Here is a 26,070-nt window from a genome sequence, read left to right as displayed (position 1 = left end):
ATATACTTAGTAGGAGATAGCAGCCGAAACATTCATTCGATATGTTGCCATTGATTTGTGTGAAAATAAAACAAATTATAATGTATTTGGGTTGTATATTTATTGAAAACTATTTCTAAATACAGGATCTTAATTGGACAAACATCTACGGAAGAAAAATGACAAAAAGTACACACATATCTATCTATCTATCTATCTATCTAACTCTCTCTCTCTCTATATATATATATGTCTATCTCTCTGTCTGTCTGTCTATCAATCCATCTACCTATCTCTTTTTCTCTCTTAATTAAAACTTCCAAAGTGACCCAAGTACTCAGTTTACTCTCATTCATATTGTTATTTCGGATAAATTATTGTTTTCTTTCAAAACATACACACGTAAATGTTGTAAAGTTGTTTACTCACCATTCATTCAAATATGCCGTCATTTGCGGATTTAATCTCTACATCAGGCCTAAATGAAAGTGTCTCATTTCATATCCAGTAAGTTTTTCATAATTTATATTGTGCCCAACATTCGTGATTTGTATGTTTTTTTTTAAATGTGTTTTTATCTTCTTTATAATCCCTGAAAATTTCTAATTGATTTGAAGAGTATTATCTTTCTCAATGCAAGAAAAAAAAACAGTATTTATTTGCTGAGGGATTCATGTATGTCTGATGATTGTTTGTTTTATACATGGGATTCAGCGGAACACGTGTAAGATGCAGTAATAAACCAATATGACTGTGAATTCCGTGAATACGCTTGTGACTTTGGAATGTTTAATAAAGTTATATATTCTCTAATGTTCTGAACGTTTAAATTCATTTTTAATTATCTTTATTTAAAAAATTTTTTTTTTAATTGCAAGCTTCAAACAATTTGAATAACATTATTGGACATTTACATCATAACTAAATATCTGTTTCCAAATTAACAAATATCTACATGCATATATATACGCACACATACACACACATACATACACCAACACGAACACACACGCACACACACGCATATATATATATGTATATATATATATACATATATATAATGAGTATATCTCTAATTAAGAGAACTGAACTCTACTTTGATATTTCTGGGTTAAGTGAGATCCAAATCCGACTTATCATTACCTTTACTGGCCTCGTTTCGTACATCTGGTAAACAGTTTATTATTTGCATATATTCAAATACAACAAAACTGGTAAGCGAGCGAGGGATGCGATATTGCAGGAGATGAATTTTTATATATATTATATTATCCCGCTTTACATATTTATATATATATATATATATATATATATATATATACATGCCTATACATATATGTATTTATATGCATTGCGTATGTATAGGTATATATATATATATATATATATATATATATATATATATATATATATATATATATACCTATACATACATATACATATACATACCTATACATACATGCATATAAATACATATATGCATGTATAGGTATGTATATGTATATTTATGATTCCTATAATGTACGCTTGACACATTACTTTTATGCTGGATATATATATATATATATATATATATATATATATATATATATATATATATAAAATTACTAGCTATATTAATATTAGCACCTTGTTCGTAGGATTAATTGTTCCTTTAAGCTTATCATAGTACCCACTCGTGCAAAACTATGATAAATGAACTATACTTTACCTATAGGCGAATATTTGAGCTGAAAAATTCGGACAATGAGTATCACCGATATTAGTTCCTTCGACGAGCAGAGTCGAAGAATGGTAATAAGGTCTAATTTGAAAATACGAATATTTAAGATTTACATGAGATCCATAATCACTGGACAAACATTAAGTATAAGCAGACAGTTTTAGACCTTTTTCGAATATCAAAACACTGTAACGAAACTTTATGAAATATTGAATACGCATAAAAATGGCTAGCCATGTGCCGATTTCCAGAGTGCTAAGATTCGCGGTTGTTCTACAGGAAGAGTTGATTTATTCATATACTGCCAGATATTACGCAAGTACATACTTACACAACATGCATAAGCATAAACACACGCACACACACACACACACAATATATATATATATATATATATATATATATATATATATATATATATATATGTATATATATATATACATATGCATGTTATTTTATGCAGATACACATATGATAATATGAAATGATACAATATATTGTGCATTGATCTTTAATACCTATATCAATAGTCGTTTATATTTGAGTAGAATTTAGTAATATTATTAGCATTTGTGGTGTTTGTAATCAAATAAATAGATGTTCAGGGTAATAAAACTACTGCTTAATTCAATCAACACAGAAAAAATTACTGACACATTTCATTAAGTTGATTTCCACGAATATTGAAATATTGACGGCTGTGTGTAGCATACTTTTTCTGAGTGAACCGTACGAAAGAATTGTATTTTAGAACGAAAATGTCGATTCGTGTACATTAGAGATATCGGGTGAATTAGCAATCGCCGGCTTTGTAATCAGCATGATCTCACATATTTAATATGCAAAATATTTATGACTTACGCACGTACAAGAAAGTCCTACGCGAGTTACCATAGAACGAGACGTAATATGTGATTTAAAACTCATGAATATACATATGTATTTATATCCCAAAGACTTTACGTCATGTGTGTTAAATATCTGCCCTCGTTAAATGATAGTGTCTTTGCATATTAACACAGAAACACCTCGTTTTTTTAGTTAATAGTAAATTTCCATGATTGCAAATAATTTGAATCATGCATGTCTTCACATTAAAATTCGCATATCAAAACCGGCATGTCTACAAATGAACAGAGACATATTAACTTGACTGCTTTCACACACACACATACACGCACACACACACATACATACATATATATATATGTATGTAAGTAAGTATACTTCATTATTCTGTACATACATATATATTAAGACTTCGGCAGTTACTCAGCAAAATACTCGTTTATATTTCTTGTTTTTAATCTCAGGACTATCTCTGTTTAACAGCGCCGATGAACCATCTTTAGAATTTGCCAAATTTAAGGTAAAACATTTCTATCGTATTTAAAAGTTTTCAATGTCTATATAATATTTACTTACAAGATATATGATATCATCAGTTTGGACATGGAGTCAGAAAGGTCATTATCCCCGTCTTCTTCAGTATGGGCCCGTGGCGAGACTCACCATTGTTTCCCATATATTCGGCAGGTTTTAACCCTCTGTATACTTCCGGAACTTAAAGAATCAAACGAAATGCCAGACGACATTTGTGGATTAGCATCCACTTTTCAAAGTTGGTGTGATGGTTATAGCATTGGAAGTTACAACGATTTAGTTGGCATGAAAGAAACATTGAATACAATCAAAGAATACATTGGCCGGCGAGACCACATCGATTATAAAGAAACTGATCAAATAATGATTGCGGCTGGTTTAGAAATGGCGCTGACTCATATTCTCCCTGTGTTACCTGGTTGTCATGGGGATGGCAGTCATGGCATTCTTATTCCAGGACCGGTATTTCCACCCATCAGGGATTCAGTCGAGGTAGCAGGATTTACAGCCATATCGTATTATCTAAAGGAGAAAGACGGTCGATGGACGTTTGATATGAATGGTTTGTCTGAGATTATTGAGCGAAGTGCTTGCCCAATAATGTGCATTTTTGTACAAAACCCTGGCTATCCAACAGGTCATATTTACAATACCGAAGAAATGGAAGATATTATACGTGTCGCCAAGAAAAATGAGCTCGTAATTTTTGCTATGGAAAATCTTCAGATGGATATCCATGACCCGGCTGAGACACCTTTCATCTCTATGAGAAAAACGCTTCTCGAAATGGGAAACGATTTTAAATCGGTTCAACTCCTGTCTTTTTACACTCCAAACAAGAGCATCATTGGTGAACCTGGTATGTCGGTCACATACCTTCATGCTCAAGGTTTGGGTGAAGATGTATTTGATAATTTGATGAAGCTCACACACAATCCACCAGTCATTCAGCAGTTTTATATGACACTTATGCTCTCCCCATGCTTCATTACAAACAGTTTGTCCTATAAGAAATTCACCAACGAAAAAGAAGACATCCTTAATCGTGTTGGAAGAATTGGAAAAATGGTGGCAGCGTTTTTTAATTCGTTGCCGTACATTGAGTGCACGGAACCGAAAGCTGGGCATACTGTTTTTGCAAGGCTTAAATTTCCTAAAAGTTGGACTTACATCGGACCGAGATCTTCAGCTAGCTTGGAAGAATTTTATTGTCAGCAGCTGATGGATGCGACAACGGTGTCCATTGTGGCCGGGAAGTTTTTTAATGAGTATCCCGGATCTTCACACTTCAAATTTAGTTTTCCTGTTGACGAAGTTTTACTTTTACAAACGTTGGACCAGTTCAAACACTTTCATCAAACCTTCATAATGACTATGGTGAAATGAAAAACCACACACACACATGCATGCATATATATATATATATATATATATATATATATATATATATATATATATATATACTAAGTATATGTTATAAGGACAATCAGCCATACTAATTAAGGGTGGAATAACGTTACATATATTCAGGGCTTTTACATAAAGGTCGAAATGAATTCTACAACTAAACTTACCAGGAAAAATATACTTTGATTATGAAATAATTTTCTGAAATAATTGTTTAAGAAGAAAATGCATTAGCTGAAAATAAAATGCATAGAATATGGAATAAAAAGGTTTGTTGTAATTTTATATTCATTTATTGCACACCTAAAATCCGTTATATTTTTCTCAAAGAGAAATGGAATGCCGAACGAACACATTCACATAAACATACACTCTAAAACATGCACACATACACAAAACACACACACACATATGTGTATGCACATTATTAAGTAAAGTGAAAGATATATTTTTTTTAAAAAGATAAGTATTTTCATGAAAATATTAAACCAGTTTATGTGATTCTTGCGTTTGTAAGTTATCGAGTTTTTATTTTATTTTATTGTACTTAATGTTTAACTCATATATATATATATATATATATATATATATATATATATATATATATATATATACACGTCTATATATTTAATAGAAAATGATATATATTTATAGGTACATCTCTATAATTCTATATACGTTTTTATTAAAATCATTTCTGCGACATCTGAACACGAATACCTTACATTTATTGGCGTAATCAGGAACGGTTTATATGCGTGTGAATGTATATATCCTCCTAAGGTTTTATATGCACTTCGTTGTCGTTACAGTTTTATATTTTGATGACGCAATGAATGTTGGTTCTACATTTTAAATGTCTCTTTTTATATTTAGATTTTTTTTCTTTTTTATTCGAACAACTATAACTGCAAAAATATGATGTTTCCGCAACAATGGGCATTGTTTTATAAAACATAAAATGAACACAGTCCTGGCATAGTTTGAGAAAACGTTTATATCGCAATATTTTTAGAAAATACTAAAAATATTCTATATTATATATATATATATATGTATGTATATGTATGTTACATATATATATATATATATACGTATATATATATGTTATATATATGTATATATGTTATATATATATATATATGTATATATTATATATACGTATATACATATATATATATAGCTTATATTCTGAGGAAGAGAAGGTTTCATTTCAGACAGATTTGTATAGTTTTAATGTTTTTTTATGTTGCGACTTACATGTGTTTAATTCAATGACATAATTTATTAAAAAAACACGTCGGATATGAAAGGTTCCTTGGGATTAATACAGTCAATTTTTTGCATAAATTTATGTATATTTTATGTTACAAATGTTTATGTACATATATGTATATACTATTTTATGTATCTTTCTTTTAAATGTTATGTAAATATGTTTATCTGTTATTCTGACAATGGCCGATACGAGAGTAGAGCGAGTTAAACGTTTTGCAAATGCATACTGCAATTAAGCTACACTAATTTTTAGTGTTTCTACCTTTTAGTATTCCTTAGGCTGTTGATGTCTTATTATTTCGAATGAGGATTAAACGCGAAGAATTCTTCTTAATTCTTATATATACATATATATATATATATATATATATATATATATATATTCTTAGAATTTAAATTTATATATATACATATATATGTATATACATATATATAAATATATATATGCATATATATATATATTTTCTGCATAACCTTATCCCTTTATGTATATATATATATATATATATATATATATTCTTAGCATTTAAATTAATATATGTATATATATATATATATATGTATGCATCTATATGTGTATATATAGATATACATATATATATATATATATATATATATATATATATATATATATATATATATATATATATTCTTCATAGCCTTACCCCAAATATATATTCTTAGTATTTAAATTTATATATATATATATATATATATATATTGTGTATATATGTATATATACATATATATATATACATATATATATATATATATATATATATATTCTGCGTAACCTTATCCCTATATATATATATATATATATATATATATATATATATAGTCTTAGCATTTAAATTCCTATACGTATATGTATATATATATATGTATATATACATAAATATGTATATATATATATGTATATATACATATATATACATATATATATACATATATATATATATAGTCATCTACATACAGTACTGTTTCGCTGTTTCACAGCTCATCAGTGCGGCTAGACAGGCAACTACCTCAAGCCAGGATTGAAACCCGACCGTTTGTACGGCAGTCAAGGCTTCTAACCATTACGCTATTGGCGGCTGCTTGAACGAGTAGTGAGTTTAACGATGTTTTGATATCGTCTGAAATACCTCCGCTCGATTTGTTTACACAAAGAGCGTCGCTTATATGCTAATGGTAATTCGTGTTTCACTTCTCAATATGCTCAACTCAAGGTGAGGAGCACTATAGTCATCCACGTACAGTACTGGTTCGCTGTTTCGCTATATATATATATATATATATATATATATATATATATATATATATATATATATATATATATATATATATATATATATATATTCCCTATAAGAATGTAATGGAATAGATCTACTGGTATCGAAATGCAGTGATTTTCAGTCTTACAAAATATTATTGACAGTTATTTAATATAAATACAATCCAAGCTTAATACAAATAGCTCAATATACCAGATAGAGCAAATGAATAAGAATGTATTAATTTACATTTTATTACGTGAAATAGCTGCCTTTCTAAATCTAGAATTCTTATTATACACAAGACAAAGAATACATTTCCATAAGTCTGTTTCTAAACCTATAGCTTTTGATGTCTACGCATCTACTCAGAGGAGAAAATATTAGCAAATATTAAAATGCTTCTTTCCTAATTTCCTAAATACAATAAACATAGAAAATCACAATTAAAAGTTTTAAAAGTTTGCAAATCATAGAATAAGGGAAATTATATATTAGTCCGAAATGAAATGGATATTACATTTCATATCCAAATTGTATTGTAAATTCTGAAATGAAAGTCTTTGATAGCAGTGAGCTAAACGCGTCTAATGCATATTTTAAATCTTCCAAGCCACAAGGCGGAAGACCCTAAGTATGCAATGTATTATTTTTCTTGTATATAATGAAAATTCAAGATTTTAAATTTAATCGTTTCTCATGATAAAATTTAAATTATTAAATTATATATACATATATATATATGCATATATATATATATATATATGCATATGACTATATATATATATGAATATATATGATAAATTCTCAGACAGCATGTATGTTAATGCAGCTCAATATATATGTATATGCATATTGATTGATAGAGTGATGAAAGTTTGTATAAATGTATATATATATATATATATAGACAGAGAGCGAAAGAGAGAGAGAATATATTATAAAAATTTATATTCCAAAATTCATGATGTTGACAATCTTATGTTTTATTCATTTAAATCAGTTGAGTTATACAATTCTTGACAGCATCTGTTTCGTAGTGAAAATCAATCACTTAATTATTATACCAATTAGTGACGCTATCATCCCCCTTACTAATCAGAATAAATTGCAGCAATTAATCCGTCGAAAGGAATTGAAATGTGGTTTTACATGGTGAAAATCCGAAAATTGGGAGGGAAACTACACTTACCTTTATATTTTTTCATTACGCCATATTGAATATATATATATATATATATATATATATATATATATATACATATATATATATATATATATATATATATATATATATATATATATATATATATATATATATATATATATACAGAGTGACCCCAAAAAGATGATATCTCTATTATTTATTCATTGAAAACGGAAAATTGTCTGGAATATTTTAGTTTTCATATGGGAAAAATCGTCGATGTTACATCGTTGTTTCCAAATAGGACTTAATTGTTTAAATATGAATTTTAACATCTTTTTGAAAAAAAAATGCAATCATTTACTAGTTTTTAAATAAGACAATATTTTAATGCTGCTGTAAATAATAGTCTCTTTTTCACCCATCGTTGAACTTTCTTTATATCAGATGTTAGAGCCCACTAGAAATGTGAACGAGCTAAAAATAAAACCTCAATGATATAATGTAAATTTATAATTTAACGGTAGATACGAATAATTTATATATATATAAAGTTTATTCTTTAAAGACTAAGGCTAGGAATCAGGAATAATATAAGTGCATGCGCATCCTCCGCACATTCTTCTAAAACAGGGTAATCATGATTTCTTTTCCTTTATATTTTTTATAAAGCATTTAATCTAATAAAATACCTGGCGATATATTATACAATTTTTAGATAGGGTTATCAGTAAGAGACGTATTACCCGTGTTATATTGTACAGCGGTCTATATGATATCCTGCTAGTTTTTTGTTATTTAGTCTGAATGGTATACTATGAAACGTACAAAATACAATTTCTGAACAGCATCCTGCTTCTAAAATGGCGATATTTGCTATGTTTGGCGATATAAATCTAATCTGGATATCATAATTTTATAGGAGTGACTCTGTCTATATGTAGCCTCCTTTTGAGTATGTAGCCTCACATCTCCTAACGCATGAAGCAGTCAAAGTATACCAACGTTTTCGGTCTGAAATCAGATCCACGGCGTTCATCAAGTTTCTTCCCGTTTCAGTCAAATCTTTCCCAATTGTCTGGTTTCAGTTCATATTTTGTTTTCCTTTCCTTCAATTGCCACCAACTATCTATTGGAGCAATTGTCTGGTAATTCCATTCTGCAACTAATATTAGAGTATATCCGTCAGCCTGGATATCGTTTGAAGCACATTGACGATCTTATCCCCTTATTAGTGAGAATCCTGACTTCTCCATTGGAAATTCGATCTATCCATTTGATCCCTAAAACCTTCCTAAGACACTTGAAATCAGACGCATCTCATTTCTGCTTTAGAAAATTAAATCTTAATTTAAAGCCAACAGTTATTTATTTCTTTTCTTTTTTTGGTTTCTCCCAGTTTTAAAGATTGATTCATATTAAACTTATTCTGAACTGCACCACGCATTCCCTACTGTTTCCCTTATTTATAAATGATCCTCAATTATTGCTATTATTTTGTTAATACAAATACACCATTTATCGTAAATTTTAGACGAAATTCCACATTGGAAAACTGCAAGTAGTTATCAAAGCTAGCATGCACGCCCGGCGCAGAGCAGTCGTAAAATACGCTTAAATATGATATTTTAAATTATGCAGGTTTCGTATATATTCTTATCGAGTCAATTTTCTGTCTAATTTGATATGTTATTAAGTTATGATTTCAAAAATAAAAAAAAATACCAATTTGACTTGTTTGTATCAGTTCCTTGAATTCTAAGCGAAACTGTTACCAAAACTCATAAAAATTATTGGTAAACTTATTTAAAAAACATATAAACTGAATGGCACCAGCTATAATGGAAACCAATAACAAAACTTAGGAAGCATTCTTAGTATAATTACTTATTACAATAATTGGAGAGTCATACAAATTAAACAAAACTCACTCGCAAGAGAAAACTAATGTAAACATGGGACACAAAATAACACACACGCTATCGTATTAATATATAGACTATCAGGACCCGTGGAAATTCCACGGTAGTTAAAATCTTTTAAAGCACATCAGTAAGAAATTCCTTATACAAAGGAACGTATGGAAGCAAGTAGAACAAACAAAGAACTTTAGTTTAAACTTTTATTGAAGGTCAATGCGATCGTAACTGATGCTGTTGATATTGTCAGGAAGTGCTGGTGATGATTGAGGCGGTGACAGGGACGTCGATCAGCTGCTTAAAGTGAGAATAGTGGTCAGTCAGCAGGTTCTTGGGAGTCAGATTGTGAATTTAAAAAAAAAACTGTGTGACATTGCTGACATCGATTTTGTGCAAGTTCTGATGACCCCAAGTTATTTAATATTTCAGGACATTTTGGATTACATGTGTGAGTAATGAATAGGTCACAGAAAACTGGCATTGCATTTTGATAAAGCTGTTGTAGATTCCTAGGACTTCCTGTAAATGTAGATGCTAGAATAACTGGTACACCAGAATAACCATCTTCATTCCTTGCTAAATGATCCATTAAGCCAGAATATTGAGCAGCTCTTGGTTGACTTTGATGGTTTTAATGAAGTTAAATAAGCAACTGTCAACGTTTACATATGCGATAGACTTTTCTATTCATTTTGAATTTTATTCAATGGAGGGTTGGAAATTCACAAATATTCTTAAGTCGAATTATTGATATAGATTTCAATTAATGCATCACAACTTCCTGATAATATAAATAGAACACTTTGAATTTTCTGTACAAAAGTTTTTTTTTTCCATAAAAACATTGTAATCTGTTATAATATTCAGATTCTTGTGTATTACATGCATAGAAAATGAAGTGTTTCTGTAAATCTTACGAAGTACAGTTCAATTTTGATTTTTCGATAATCAAAATGATGTGAGGTAGGTTATATAATTTATTGTCAATGTTGTATAGTTATTAAGCTGGCTAATTGGCTATAAAGTAAGTTATTCCGAACTTTGATCTAACATTTTAATTTAAAAAAAGCTTAACATTTTCTTGTATCTTTTTTTTTATATTAAGAAAAATGTAAGAATCATGCTGAAATAATTAAAATGCCATGTTTAATAAGGGGAGAGGGGTTGACTATTCTAAACCTTCATCTAAATAACAATTTAACGAAAAAAATGTTAAAAATGTTCTTGTATCTTTTTTATAATTTTTGTTAAATAAGAAAAATCAATAAACTTTGATAGCACTATTGTAAGAATCATGCTGAAAGCCATTCTTAATATGAGGAGGGGGGTTAACTAATCTGAAACTTCACCTAACAATGTCAAAAAATAAGGGAAAAATATATGTATGAACAATAAATATTTCTTCAGTTAAATAAAATATATATCTTTAAATATGGAATAAATATTTATTCAAACCATAATTATTGAAACAAAGTATTTTGCTGCATAAAAAACGGTTATGGGGAGAAGGGTTAACTGTTTTGAACCTTCACCTAAATAGCGATTTAATGAAGAAAAATTTAATGGTCTTGTATCTTTTCTTTAATAATTTGTTTTAAAATAAGAAAAAAAAACAGTAAATATCCAGATATGCTACTACAGAACACCGACCACTCTAATTTGCTTTTTTATAGGTAATTGAGGTCGCTTACAACGAATCTGATAGTCAAATCTGGGGCAATTTACCGTTTGCATGCTATTTACCCCTGAACCCACGAACTACTTTCCACCATTTTGCAGCTTCCGTTTATGCTACGCGCATGCACGTTGTAGCATAAATGACGGCTTCACCAAGCAAACTACGTTGGGGGGGATTTATTTTTTTTCCAGGACATAGAATTTTCTAATTTTCCAAAATACATTATAGCACTTTTTGGGTGGAAAATTTAAAATTAGCTGAAAAAGAAATAAAACCAGAAAAGGAAAGCACTCCAAGTTGGAGTGGGGGGGGTAATTTATCTGTTGTTTTTTTTTTACCTGGAACATAGCATTTTCAAATGTTCAAAAAGTAACGCACCGACATTTACCAATTAGACCAATTAGAACACCATTTAACATTTTCCGAAGATTTTACTGTGTACATTGGGAGCGCGAGCATGGGGGGCGGATGTGATGTGTTAAACGGTGTTCTAATTGGTAAATGTCGGTGCGTTACTTACGGAAAAACGTTTAACTAAACTGCAAAAGCACCTATTAAGCCAGATAAGTTGAATCTCCCACCGCAAAAAAAAAAAAATGAAAAGCATAAAGATGTTTGGTGCTTATGTTTTTGTAACCCACATTAAAAACTACGCGAGACAAAAAAAAAGTCCCCCAATTTGTTGTACTTTTCTTTAAATGTAAGTTATTAAAAAAATGTCAGTCCGTAATTTTTTGATTGATACGCCATGTGAGAAGGCAGTTTGCTAGGGGAAGCAAGCCGTCGTTCATGCTGCAGCGCACGCGCTAGCGTAAACGGGAGCTGCAAAATGGTGGAAAGTTATTCGTGGGTTCGGGGGGTTAATACCATGCAAACGGTAAATTTGCCCCAAGTTTGACTATTAGATTCGTTGTCAGCGACCTCAGTTACCTATAAAAAAAGAAATTTGAGTGGTTGGTGTTCTGTAGTAGCGTATCTGGATATTTACCGATACTTTACCTAACAATGTAATAAAAATAATGGGAAAATTCTTCAGTTAAATAATATATACTGAAAATCTTTAAATAGGAAATAAATATTTCTTTAAATAAATTAAATCGTAAGTAATGAAACACTGTTTTATTTCATATTAAAAAAAATGGTTGTGTCCATTTTTTTATAGTATTTAAATATGTATGCCCTGTCGGTTGGCATTAGAAGATGAATACCTGTAAAAGAAGCAAAATAAAACGAACAAAACATAAGTAATAACTATGTAAACAACGTGAAGCTGTATAAATGTTACAAAATTACTCGATTCGGCATTAAATAACACGAAAAAGTATTGATATGCCGTAAAACAAAAACAAAACAGAACAAGACGTAAAATATGTTTTGACTCTGTATTTGCGAATGGTGACTTTGGTTATTTATTTAATAAAGTCATTCTTGACTTTTGTTACATGTATTTCTAAACATATTTTTTGTTGTGTAAGGCTCACTCAAAAGTAAATAAAAAAAAACATAAAGTGGCACAGTAAAAAAAAAACGTACTCGTAGCGTTAAATGTAAAAAAATACATTTATTATTGAATAAAATAGAATAAGCGTTCCTACAATAATAAACAGAAGACATCGTTAAAAATGTAAGTAAAATACTATACTATTTAAACTGGAACGATACCTTCTATGCATAACTGTCTTTAAAATAATCCGGAACCATAAATAGACAGTTATTATTATTATTATTTTTTTTTGTTCAGGAACTTTTGGGAAATAAAAGGGTTAATGATTTTTAACTGATAAAGATTGAACAATAAAGGAAGATAATTCACATTAATTAATGTTTGCGATGATGATGACGCGTTTCATTAATTAATGTTTGCGATGATGATGACGTGACACTGTACGGACAAGCAAATTAATATATAGATAAATCCACGCTCATAATATATAGGAGTTGCCGGGGAGTACTAACCAAACATAATTTTTCTGTACTGTTTTTCAAACGATAATAATTTTATTCGGTGACATTTTCTAACATATATAAATGTTTATACAATTATATTTGCCAGGGTTTGTTTAATTATAAATTTATGCTCGTCCAGATAGATTTTACAGCATTCATTTTATAATGTCAATGCATGCACGTCTGTGATTTATCGTAAACGCAATCTATTAGTATTGGGAAACTTTTAATCTAGCCGTATATAAATGCAGTATATTATAAGACTATGTGTAACTAGTGGTACCTATAAGAACGTATGACCTCGTTAGATCTTTTAACGTACATGCGTATGTAATTTAATTTCATCAACACTATTAAGAGATTTTGATTACTGTTTAATAACTAAAAAATACATTGATTATATAATGTAAATAATGTAAGTAATGTAAAACATACAAATAGTTTTCCATGCTCATATTTTCAGTAATATAAACTTACTTTTTAACTAGTGTAAACGCTTGAATTATACCTTTGTATTGCGTTCTATTGAAGTGGTAATATTGCAGCTCATATTAAATACGATGGATCTTCCCATTCTTTTTTTTTTCATATGGGAGTCACAACTTATCAAAGCCCGGAGGATAAGGGTTATTGCGTGTACAGTTATCAATGGAACAATATCGTGGTAATCGATAGTAATGGAGATTTGATAAATATGGTTATTTAATGGGGTGGTAAACAGGAATTTGTTTATGTTGGACTTGAAGACCTTCAAGTTGAAGTCAGGTGGGAAACAGGCCAACGGAAGCGTGTTCCGCAGCCGTGCACTTCTAAGAAAAAAGCTTTGTTCATTTACATTTTGATTGTAATGTAATGCTTCTGATTTTTATTAGGCTCGAATGGGTCAGAAGATATTTCAAATTGCATTATCGAAAACATTTATCGAAAAATATTAACAAGTTTCATTTTTTAACAACCTAAGCACGATTCAAACCTCCATGCACCGCCGCCATTCATCTCTGAGAAAATTGCATTGAGAATAGACAAATTAATTTTGAGCCACAATAGTCACTGGCTTTGATGATACTACATCTGTCGGCGTAGTTCCTTAACTTTTTGAGTGAAAAGCTCTATGGGTTTACTGTTTGAATGATTTAGAAAACACGTCTTTACATTGAAATGTGCTGATGCCCGATAGCAAAAAAATATAATTTATACGTGTAACTAATTGATATGGAAATAAATGAGTTTTGCTAATATAAGATATAAGATAAGGGTTACTTAATAAAGAGTTCCATGTACACCTCCTTGATGTGTGTATTCAATAAATAGTTAAATTGTCTGGTATTCGTAGGCGGTTCGAAGTGTAAATGACGACACACTCATTAGAAGTGTAGCTCTCAATATTTTGTCTGTTTTTCATTTAATATTTTCCCCCAGTTCTCAGAAATCAGAGTAAAACATTTTAAAGAATAATCCTTGATTTTCCTTAGAGATATGTTCAGTGTAAACAGACGACACGTTGTAAATGCTGCTTAAAGTATGCTGACCTAGTCTCAGGTGTGCATGCGCTAGCACTCGATATAAACACGTGTCACTTTTATCCCGGACTACAGTTAATTCCTGATGGATTATCTTTATAGAAATTGAGGTTATTTACATCTGAACTCTCTTATAGTTCTTGTTTTCTTTGCGTACTCACATCCTACTTCTTTCGACCTCATTTGTCGTGCTTTATTTGTTACTAGCGGGGCTACCCAGCGTTGCCTGGGACCGCATAAATAATGAGAAAATTGAATTTGATTTTAAATACGCTTGTTATTCCTAGGAGAGAGGAATTTTTAATGTCTATGTATCATTTGCTATTTGGAGCAAAGGATTTTTTTACCTTCCTAGGACGGGAATGAGATGTATGAAATAAGGGTATCTTACCTAGGGTAGGTAATTTACAGCATGTATATGAAATAATTTTACCTTTGCAAGGACGGTTAATATACAACACATATTTAAAATGAATTTACGGGCAATGTACATACATATATGAAACAATTTCACATACTTTTTGACTCCAAAACGGACATTACCCTCTCCAAACCGACCCACAAAAGAGAACGTTAACCCTACCTTCAAAAGAGAACTTAAAATTAACATAAGCATGCTTCTTTCTACCCACCTCTTCAACCATCACATCAGGAGTATAACATAAACGCACACAAAAATATAGATCACCCCCTACAGAAACTGTCATAGTAAACCAACAATATATATGTATTAATCTAATTTTGAGATCGTAAATTGTTTAAGTCAGATCCGGAATCGACTTCACAAATAAAATGATTTTGAGATGGAAAATTGTTTAAGCAATTTCTGGTACAAAATTTATATTCTACCGCCATCATTTAACCCAGAGTAACGCTGGTTATTTTGCTAGTATACATTTGCTATGATCTCATTCAATCTGGGACAACGCCAGGAATTCTGCTCATAGATATTTCCATCAATATCCTTCAATCATGGGCGACGCTGGGGATATTACTAATATATTTTCTCACCTATCTCATTCAATCTTGAGCAATATCGTGTATTCTGCTAGTCTATATGAGCAACCACCTTATACAATCCCGAGCGACGCCAAGTATTGGTCTATTCTGTATTTTTGCCCATCTTATTCAATCCCAGGCGAATCTGATCATATTTATTTGCACATGCATCTTGAATGCATGGTGATGCCTGGTATTCTGCTTCTATATATGTCCACCTATATCATTCTATCCAGAGCGATGTAGGCTATTCTGCTAATATATATTTCCACGTATCTCATTCAATCCCAAGCGATACCGGGTATTTTGCTAGTATACATTCTAACCTACGTTATTCAATCCAGAGCAACGCCGGGTATTCTGCTAGTATATATCCCCCACCAATCTCCTTGAATCCTGGCGATTATATATTTCAATCAATCTTATTCAATCCCAGACAACGTCAGATATTTTGCTAGTATATATTTGCATCTATCTCATTCAATCCAAGGCGCCTGTGTATTCTGCTAGCATACGTTTGCATGTATCTGATTCAATCCTGTGTTACTCCGGGTATTTTGCTAGTATATATTTGGCCCTCTCTCGTTGAATCCTATAATTCTTGGATACGTTACTAATTTTGACAATCATTTTTAACCCACAATATCACCATGATCTTACTAAAATAAAAAGTTTCATACATTTTCTGAGAGTTTTATTTCATTACAAACACACCGATAAAATAACTCTTATTTCATTGTCTTGCATAATTCTTGGATATGTAACTAATGTCTACCATCATTTTTTTTAAATAATTTAACCCACATTATCGCGCTCTCTTACAAAAATAATAACTTTGAGATATTATCTTGGCTGTTTATTTCATTACACCCACACCAAACAAATAACTCATATTTCATATTTTTTCATAATTATTGAATATGTAACTAATTTCGACAACCATTTTTCATGATTTAACCCACATTATCGCCCCCTCCACGTACTAAATATTAACTTTGGCACATTGTTTGGGCTATTTATTTCATTGCAAACACACTAATCAATAAGTCACATTTCATCATTTTTCATAATACTTGGATATGGAACTAATTTCCACAACCGTTTCTCATGATCTAACCTACATCATATCCCCCTTTCTATTACTTAAATAATAACTTTGAAACATTGTCTAGGCTGTTTATTTCATTAGAAACACACGAATCAATGTTTACTCGAAAATGATTTCTGCCATTTTCGGGACTCTCTTCATCTCACTCACCCCATTGTTAAAAATATACATGAAATATTCCCAAGTAGTTACCCATATGATAATTACCAGGTTCATTGGTGTTAAACTATGGTGATCTACATAAAGCATTTTGTATTCCCAAGTAGTCACACATCTGATAATGACCAAGCTCATTGTTTCTTAACTTTGGTGATCTACATAAATCATTCGATATTCCCAAGTAGTCACCCATCTAAGAATGACCGAGACAAGGTTGTTTAACTTTAGCGATCTATATAAAGCATTTGGTGTTCCCCAGTATTTAGCCCCCTAATAATGACCAGGTTCCATGTTACTTAACTTTGGTAATCTACATGAAGCATTTTATGTTCCCAAGTAGTCACCCATCTAATAATGACCAGACTCCGTGATCTATATGAAGCATTTGCTGTTCTTAATAAGTTACTCATCTGAGAATAACCGAGACAATGTTGGTTAACTTTAGTGATCTATATAAAGCATTTGATGTTCCAAAGTAGTTACCCATCTGATAATGGTCAGGCTACATATTGGTTAATTTTGGTTATCTACACGAAACATTCAATGCTCCCAAGTAGTCAACCATCTGATAATTACCAGGCTCCATGTTGCTTAACTTTTGTTATCTACATAAAGTATTTTGTATTCCCAAGTAGGCACACATCTAATAATGACCAAGCTCCATGTTACTTAACTTTAGTGATCTACATAAAACATTTTGTATTCTCAAGTAGTTACCTATCTGATAATCACCAAGTTTATTGTGTCTTAACATTGGTTATCTACATAACGCATTTTGTATTCCTATGTAGTCGCCTATTTGAGAATGACCAACGTAATGTTGCTCAACTTTGGTGATCTATATAAAGCATTTTGTATTCCCAAGTAGTTACCGATCCTAGAATGACCAAACTCATTGTTATTTAACTTTGGTGATCTATAAAAAGCATCCGGTGTCCCCAAGTAGTCAATCATCTGATAGTGACCAGGCTACATGTTGCTTAACTTTGGTAATCTATACAAATCATTTTGTGTTCCTTAGTCACTCATCTAACCCGGGATTATATGAGATAGGTGTATATATATATATATATATATATATATATATATATATATATATATATATATATATATATATATATATATATATACTAGCAAAATTCCCGGCGTCACCCAGAATTGGATGAAATAGGTGGAATGGTTCCTAACAGAATACCTGGTGTCGCCTATGATTGGATGATATATATACAAGTTAGAAAAGCATTTCATACAACGAATGAAAATTGTTAAACAAACTGTTTTTACTATAGGCTTTAAAATGCAGGTACAAGATTCAATTTGAAATTTATTTATCTTCAAAGTTCACCTTTAAAAATTTTACAAAGGAAGGTATAAAAAATTAATTTAAATTGAATCAAAATATTACCTTGGATTTATTTTATGTAATGTATATTCTGTTGCACTTAAAAATATAATTGGAAATGTTATATCTATATCATTAATTGCTAGATGAAAGATAATGTTTTTAAAACGCCATGAAATATACATTACATAAAATACATCCAAGGTAATTTTTTGATTCAATTTAAATTAACTTTTTGTACCTTACTTTGTAAAATTCATAAAAGTGCACAATGAAGATAAATACATTTCAAATTGAATCTTGTACGTTTTGTTTAACAATTTTCATGCCTTGGATAAAATGCTTTTCTAACATGTATCTTATCGTTTTAAGATTATATTATATTTAATTTATTAATTCGAATTAAAAAAAAAAGAATGTGGTTTTGCATGTTTGTAACAAGTTGAAATGTTATCAATATTCTACTCAGTAGAAAAAGTAAAGTTATTGTTTTAAGTATCAGAATCTGATGTAAACATTAAAACAGAGCGAAACAAAGAATCAATACACATGAAAAAATTGAAATAGCTTAAAATACTTAAACATTGGAATCTATAGAAAGGGCTTGATGAGCTAAGAAAGAATCTTTTTAATTTTTTAAAATCCAATTTATATTAAGGAATTTATGACTATTGTTTATCTCCTATGTTTGGATAGTTTCCCCTCTTTAAGACAATATGCGTTTCGCCACATTTTTTACACTACTTTCTCAGGAAAATTGCAGTATCTTTGTTAGAACAGAAGATGAAGCAATGAAATTTACCATATAAGTGTATTTTTGTGCTAGGAATTAGAATAGGCTATTGACAATCTCCAAAAATTAATGATTTCCAAATAATCTGCAGTAAATTCACATAAATATGCTACAATTCCTTAAAAATATCATATATCCATTAAAAGAAAAGAAGTTAAAGAACTCAAAGCTGAATTGTAATGTATTTTATGTACAAATAACTGAAATCGAAATCTAGGACTGTTTAAAAATGAATATATGGATATATAAAATACTCATATTTTTTCGAAGTATTGTAAATTAATACCTTCCGTTAACCCTCCACCGTCCACCCAATCTGACCACCTCTCCAAAATATGCTGTTTTACCTTTGTAAGCAATTACGTGTAAATGCCTTTAAAACATTTTAATGAAAGATAAATAAGTATTATTTTAGAATTTAATGTAAAACGATTCCCTATTTTGAGTCATTCTAGCGTTTTAGGGGAGTTAACCATTTTTTCCCATCAGACATAAATCCTGTGCGCTTTTTTTTTCTAAAGACGATGACGTGTCTTCGGGCAATTATGAGAGGGTTGGGAGGTTGACACTCTGAGTTGCGTTAATGATAGAGTTGAGGAAAATTATGTGTGAACACCCTGAAGACTTGATAGAAAAAAAACAAACAAAAAAAAAACAATTTCAGAATTTAGGGTTAGTTTAATATAAATTTAATGTAAAGAAAATTCACCATTCCGAGACCATTCTAGCGTTTTAGGACGATTGACTTAATTTATTTTTTTTATAAATGATAAGGTGCAATTTCCTTTAAGAAAGCATTTTTTTAGACACTTATAAGGATCTAGTTTGCCAAAGAATTTTGGTTGGTGAGAAGCTTGCCACTAAGACTTCGCGTTCTTGTTAGAGTGAAAGAAGGTTTTAAGAGGAGGAGGCTTGCCACTCGTACCTAGGGTTAAAGGTAGGATTAAGGGAGTATTTTTAAGGTGTCTAATTCCCATAATTATTGGCTTTTGAAAATGTTATGCCTTAGACTTTGGACATCCAATTGTTTTAAATATGAAATTCATTTTTGTTTGTTTGTCGTAATTCTTAAGTGATGTGAAACTTAACAAGAATGACGGCAAATAAATAAAAATGAATTTCAATAAAAACAAATGACGTCACTAACGGACAACCCGACGTTTAGAAAACTTATTAAGTATTTTTGCCCACGTATTTAAATATCAATATAAATTTTTTGCTAAAGCTAACACATCCTTCACAAATTTTTCATAAATTTTGTTTTATTTTCAACTAGCGGGGTACCCGGCGTTGCCCGAGTCTTTGTTTCCGGGACGAGGGGGGAGTTTTAAAAAAATGTTATGGTAGGTAAGTAGGAAGGATCAAACCCGGAGTCATGAGTAAAAGTAGGAAAATAAAGTGTGAAAAAAAAAACAACAAAAAAAAACATCTGCAACGTTAACAGTTCGGCCACCAAGAAAAGTCCATTCCAGTTGTTTAGGAAAAAAAAACGACTACGGTAGGTCGGCGCGAACGTGTAAATATAATGTGAATTGTCCAGCACGCTAACCACTACGCCACAGAGGACTGCAGCTTAGTTTAGTGATTTTAAATAACTTCACATGAAAGAACTACGAAGCCAAACCGGTGTTCTCTTCTCAACTGTTCCTTGTGAACGATCCCCAAACGGTGTTAAGTGGTGGCAGGGGGAGGAGGAATTTATTAGAGAGAAAATATTTTACCACTTCGATTGATCTTAACCGATTTTGGCCGTGACTTCTCAGCAGAAAAAGTATAGAAATCTAAGATTATCGAGGAATTTGAGAAATAATAAGCCTATAACACACCTCAGATATTGTTCTGCCGTTTGTGCATATTATATTTGCATGAAATAGCTTGATGTTTAATCCTATTAAGGTCAAACTCCGACGGGAAAAAATGAGTTCATTTTATTTATATATATATATAGATATAGAAGAGAAGAGAAGAAGAAGATATTACATTTCTTGTCCGAGTGACACATTATTTTGTTAAACTTTCCAGTTTAAGACCGTTTTTTATTTCTTTACCTGAACTGCGGGCGAAGATCACAGTGTAGTACTCTGATGCTACACTTCGCCTTTTCTGTCCTCTGTCAGTGAAAGAGAAATCCTTCCTGGCCGAGACAATTTGTATGTTTGTTTCTATTCAGATTCATATTTTTGGGGAAGCTGGATTTCCTTCACATTAACTGTCCTCGTGACGAGGCAAGTAAACTTAACTAGAAACTGAGCACCTCCTACAAATATTTAAATATTGATTTTTATTCATATATATATATATATATATATATATATATATATATAATTGGATAAATTAGTGTTCATTCGATTAAAAACAAATATTGGGATGGGGGTACCGTTCGCACACATGAAGCAAAAAAAACCCCTCATATTTCACCTTCTGTTTTGTTTTTTTTGGTTTCGTTTTTTTTTTTGTTTTTTTTTTGTAAACTAAACACTGTTTAATTCACCGTTAAAAACTAATGTAATGAATAGAAGTGCGCACGTTACATATTTGTTTTTCCATCCTATTTTTAAAATTTGACCAAAAATAACGCCGGATTGCTTGAAAATTATATATTCTGACTTGACACGTTAATAACAGTTCACCAACGATATTATTATTTTTTTTTATCTCTTAAACTCGCCGATGTTATTGTTGAAAAGAATCGGCCGAAATATATCTTCGTTAATTTAATTCTTTTATCCCTCTCTTTCATACGTTTTCCCTTTTCATTCGGTTCAAATAATTTTGAACTATATACTGGTTTTGGGGATTAGATTTTCAGAGTTGTAGTATTTCTTATCGATTAAACGATAGTTTATTATATTGAAAAGAAAGCAGGCTTTTGAAGAAAAGGAGAGTGGCAATAGAGTTATATATATATATATATATATATATATATATATATATATATATATATATATATATAGTGATTGATTGATTGTTTTTGTTTTACGGCATATCAGCCCTTTTCAGGTTATTTAATACCGAATCCAGTGATTTTTAAGAAAAAAAATTAATAGAATACATTTGTTGTTTTCAAGTCGGTTTCTATTTAACCCCTAGTTGGGACCATAACAGGTACTCCCACTCCGGGTCAGAGTGGACCTGGGAGCAATGCCAATTAAAAGGTGGCTTTACACTCCCCAAAGCCGTAAGCTGGTGCCTCACTACAGGATAGAGTTTAAACTCATATCCAGGACCTATATATAGTGACATGATCTTAATGTATAAGGAACATGACAGGGCACTTAAAATGTAGGGAATTTTTATCCATGGATTTAGTCTCTATTTGCTAGAAATGGTTGCTAATAAGTCAACAAATGTTTAATTTAAACGTAGCAGCCGATTTTTACTGAGCTTGTAAACATGCGTTTGTTTATATATTTTTATACGGTTGTAGTTGTAGGTTTTCTTATCCAGCTTACAGTAGCTCAATATGTAACGACTATAGCTGGAGAGCTAGATGTGTTCGTTGCGATTCTATCTGATACCACCCAACTTATTTTTAAGAAGCATTTAAACTATTTCTAACAGTTAAGTGCAATATAATTATAACGTGATAATTAAAATAAAAATAAATGCGTATTTTTGCATAAATCACAATATTATATTTATGCATATTTTATGACCGGACAACGTTTTTATTTACGCATTTATTTCCTTCACAAAAATAGACACAGATTCATATGACTGTCTCAAATGCGAGTGCATAAAAGTCAGTACATTTGGCTTCCATGAAATCCTAGAGCAGTCTTGTCATAATGACATGCCGCTGCACATAACACGATTAAAATATGAATTAACCACCTTGCAAAACCCCGGGAATCTCTTGAAAGCCATGTAAGGACAGAACCATAGATTAAATTTAACAATTTTAGTTTTAATAAAATAGGAGACTTTACTGTTAGAACAATCCTCGTATGGGAATGCGCTCAAGACAACAAGGCGCAACGATCCTTCAATGTTAGCAAATGTGCGTTGGCAATAGTGATGAATATGAAGAAAAATAATTTATAGACCACAAAAGGCGGCTCCTCTTGGGGTCGATCAACAGGCAAAACATTACTACACACACAAATTCTACCAACTGATATTGCCGCTTCTAAAACGTCAAATCGTTTCTCGATCCTTCCCGCCCCGACAAATGACCTGTTTTTATAAGGCACGCGCATGTGATCTCGCGAGACTTCGTTCACTACAAAATAGTAAGGACCGCCATGATGGACTCTTTCTTTCTTTCTCGACGCATAGGACAGACAGACACGAGGCCATTTTCCCCACACTCTCCTTGATCTCATGCTCACAGAGGTGGCAAAGGGGTGGTTATCGTCTTCATCAGGTGCTTCTTCGAGGGGGGCGACATATGCCTCATCTTCAGTTGTGCTTTCGTCGGCAGTCTGAAGGTCGAACATGTCTGTCTCTTCTGGGAGGCTACTAATCTCTATGTCTTCTGGGAGGCTACTAATCTCCGAGTCACTGTCTGATGATGGTGCTGCAATCAAGAGCGAAACCTTGCTAGATTTTGGCTCTGATTCGCTCGCGTCTTCTTGCGATGGTTGCGTTACTAACCGTATGTCTTTAACATGCGGGGGCGCGGCGTCGACCAGCATCGCTCGTGGGCTGATTATTTCAGTGACTCGCCCGACTCTATACCTTGTCGTGCACTTGATCTGTGAGTTCTGGATCCACACTATACCCGCTTTCCCCCACTCTCTCTCCGGCTACTTCCAGTCCAGGCAGCGGGTTCGTCTTTATGCCGTTCACTCTGGCGTGATACCGATGCAATGTATCAGCCGGCGCAGTAGAGGGGAAACATTATCTTTCGGGGGAACATTGTACAAATAAACTGCCTCAAACACTGTGCAGCCTGATCTAGCCGCGATTGTTTTGACGGTTCGATGATTCCATTCATGGATCCCATTTCAACTACGTACATGGTCGCATCAAAACCTTAGATGCACTCCCCAGCTCTCAGTAAACTTTCTAAACTGCTCACTGGTAAATGCAGCACTATTGTACAGCAATATCTCTGTTGGAGGTCCACGTAAAAGGAAATATTGTTTAGTTAACGGACAATAGTGACTGTATTTTTTCGACGCACCATACGCCATGTGGAAAACCTTGATGAACCGCAATCAATGAGAGTCAGGGAATCCTCGCCGTTGTGGTGAGTAATGTTTATCGCTAGCCGGCTCCAGTGGTTCCTAACTTCCAATTCCTCTTTTCCCAGCGAACGGGTGACGGGTCAATGGACTGACATACCACGAATTTTTTGACCACTTCCATAACGTCTGCCCTTTGCACTCCTGGTTTAAACAACTTAGCGAAATATAGGGCCCGTTCGACTCGAGGATGCCTGCTTTGTTAGTGGATTTCCTTAATCCAATTAGATTGACCAGTGATCATAGATGCGGCACAGGGAGGTTTTGTAGGTTCAACAGTTCTTTTATGGCATCAAGCAATCTTTGAGGCACCCTTGTTAAACAATCTGCCTTGTTTATTCTGGATCTGACCAGGGACACCTCCATTGATAGTGCATATTCGTTCACCAGGCTTCGAGCCGCAAACGGATAAGCATCTCGATCGTTGCTTTGGTTCGTACTCTAGCGACTCCGGTAAGAGTGTCTGAAATTCACTTATGGACGCAAGCAGAATCTGTGAATAGTCGCAGGGTGGTTGTCTCCCAAAGGATTGCCAAGATCATAACCTTGATGACTGCATCGAGTTCTGCCAGGTTTATGTGTTGGGAGTTCTTTTTCTGGGCGTAACCAGCAAGCGTCTACCACTAAGACTCCATCATGGACTAACGACACGCCAATGGCAAGAGAGCTTGCGTCAACCCACACACTACGGCCCTCGCTGTCAATACACCATCTGCCCGATGGTTGATCTTTGTGCACTCTGGTGAGGAAATCTCTGACCATTGTATTGAGAGGGACGTCATAGATTTTGTCATCCCATCAAGTGGTGACGTAAGAGGCTCTCCGTTTGATGAATGTCACTGCAATACGAAGCCAGCCACCCACAGAAACGTGCCCAACCAAATTTCCGCAAAATGAAAATACGTTCCGTCGCGTGAAAACCCAGGCATACCTGGGATTTCATTGCTTCGTTTCCAACCCGCAAACCGAGCACTCTTCCACCGTCCCGTATCCTTCTGGTTCCTTGCTCAGAGGGCCACAGTTGCGAAGATGTCTTTTTACGTTCGTCGCAGGCATATTTTCTTCATCCACATACATATCGTCAATATATGCAGATGGTCCCCGCTGAATACGCTCATCCTTAGTAAATATAGCGTTAACAATCCTTTGCATAATTGATTGCGCCGCATTAAATCCAAATCTTATGCAGATTTAGCAATACCTTTCTCCCTCGATGAGCACC

General features: G+C 32.2%; 1 protein-coding gene across 1 annotated transcript; it reads left to right on the top strand.

Annotated features, from left to right (window-relative positions):
* The first annotated feature begins 3,154 nt into the window (after positions 1 to 3,154).
* Positions 3,155 to 4,471, top strand: LOC145240190 (alanine aminotransferase 2-like). The gene has a single exon (XM_080103775.1). It carries the CDS (start codon positions 3,155 to 3,157, stop codon positions 4,469 to 4,471), a length of 1,317 nt encoding a protein of 438 aa, XP_079959901.1.
* The last annotated feature ends 21,599 nt before the right edge of the window (positions 4,472 to 26,070 follow it).

This window comes from Euprymna scolopes, chromosome 19 (assembly GCF_053919585.1).
Source record: "Euprymna scolopes isolate OS-2025 chromosome 19, ASM5391958v1, whole genome shotgun sequence".
In the NCBI taxonomy this organism is placed as follows: Eukaryota; Metazoa; Mollusca; class Cephalopoda; order Sepiida; family Sepiolidae; genus Euprymna; species Euprymna scolopes.
The sequence above is the reverse complement of the archived record's forward strand: the minus strand, read 5'-3'. Positions and strand labels throughout refer to the sequence as shown.

Excerpts from the sequence above, each read along its gene's own strand:
- LOC145240190 (XM_080103775.1), top strand. The coding sequence starts at position 3,155 with ATGGAGTCAGAAAGGTCATTATCCCCGTCTTCTTCAGTATGGGCCCGT.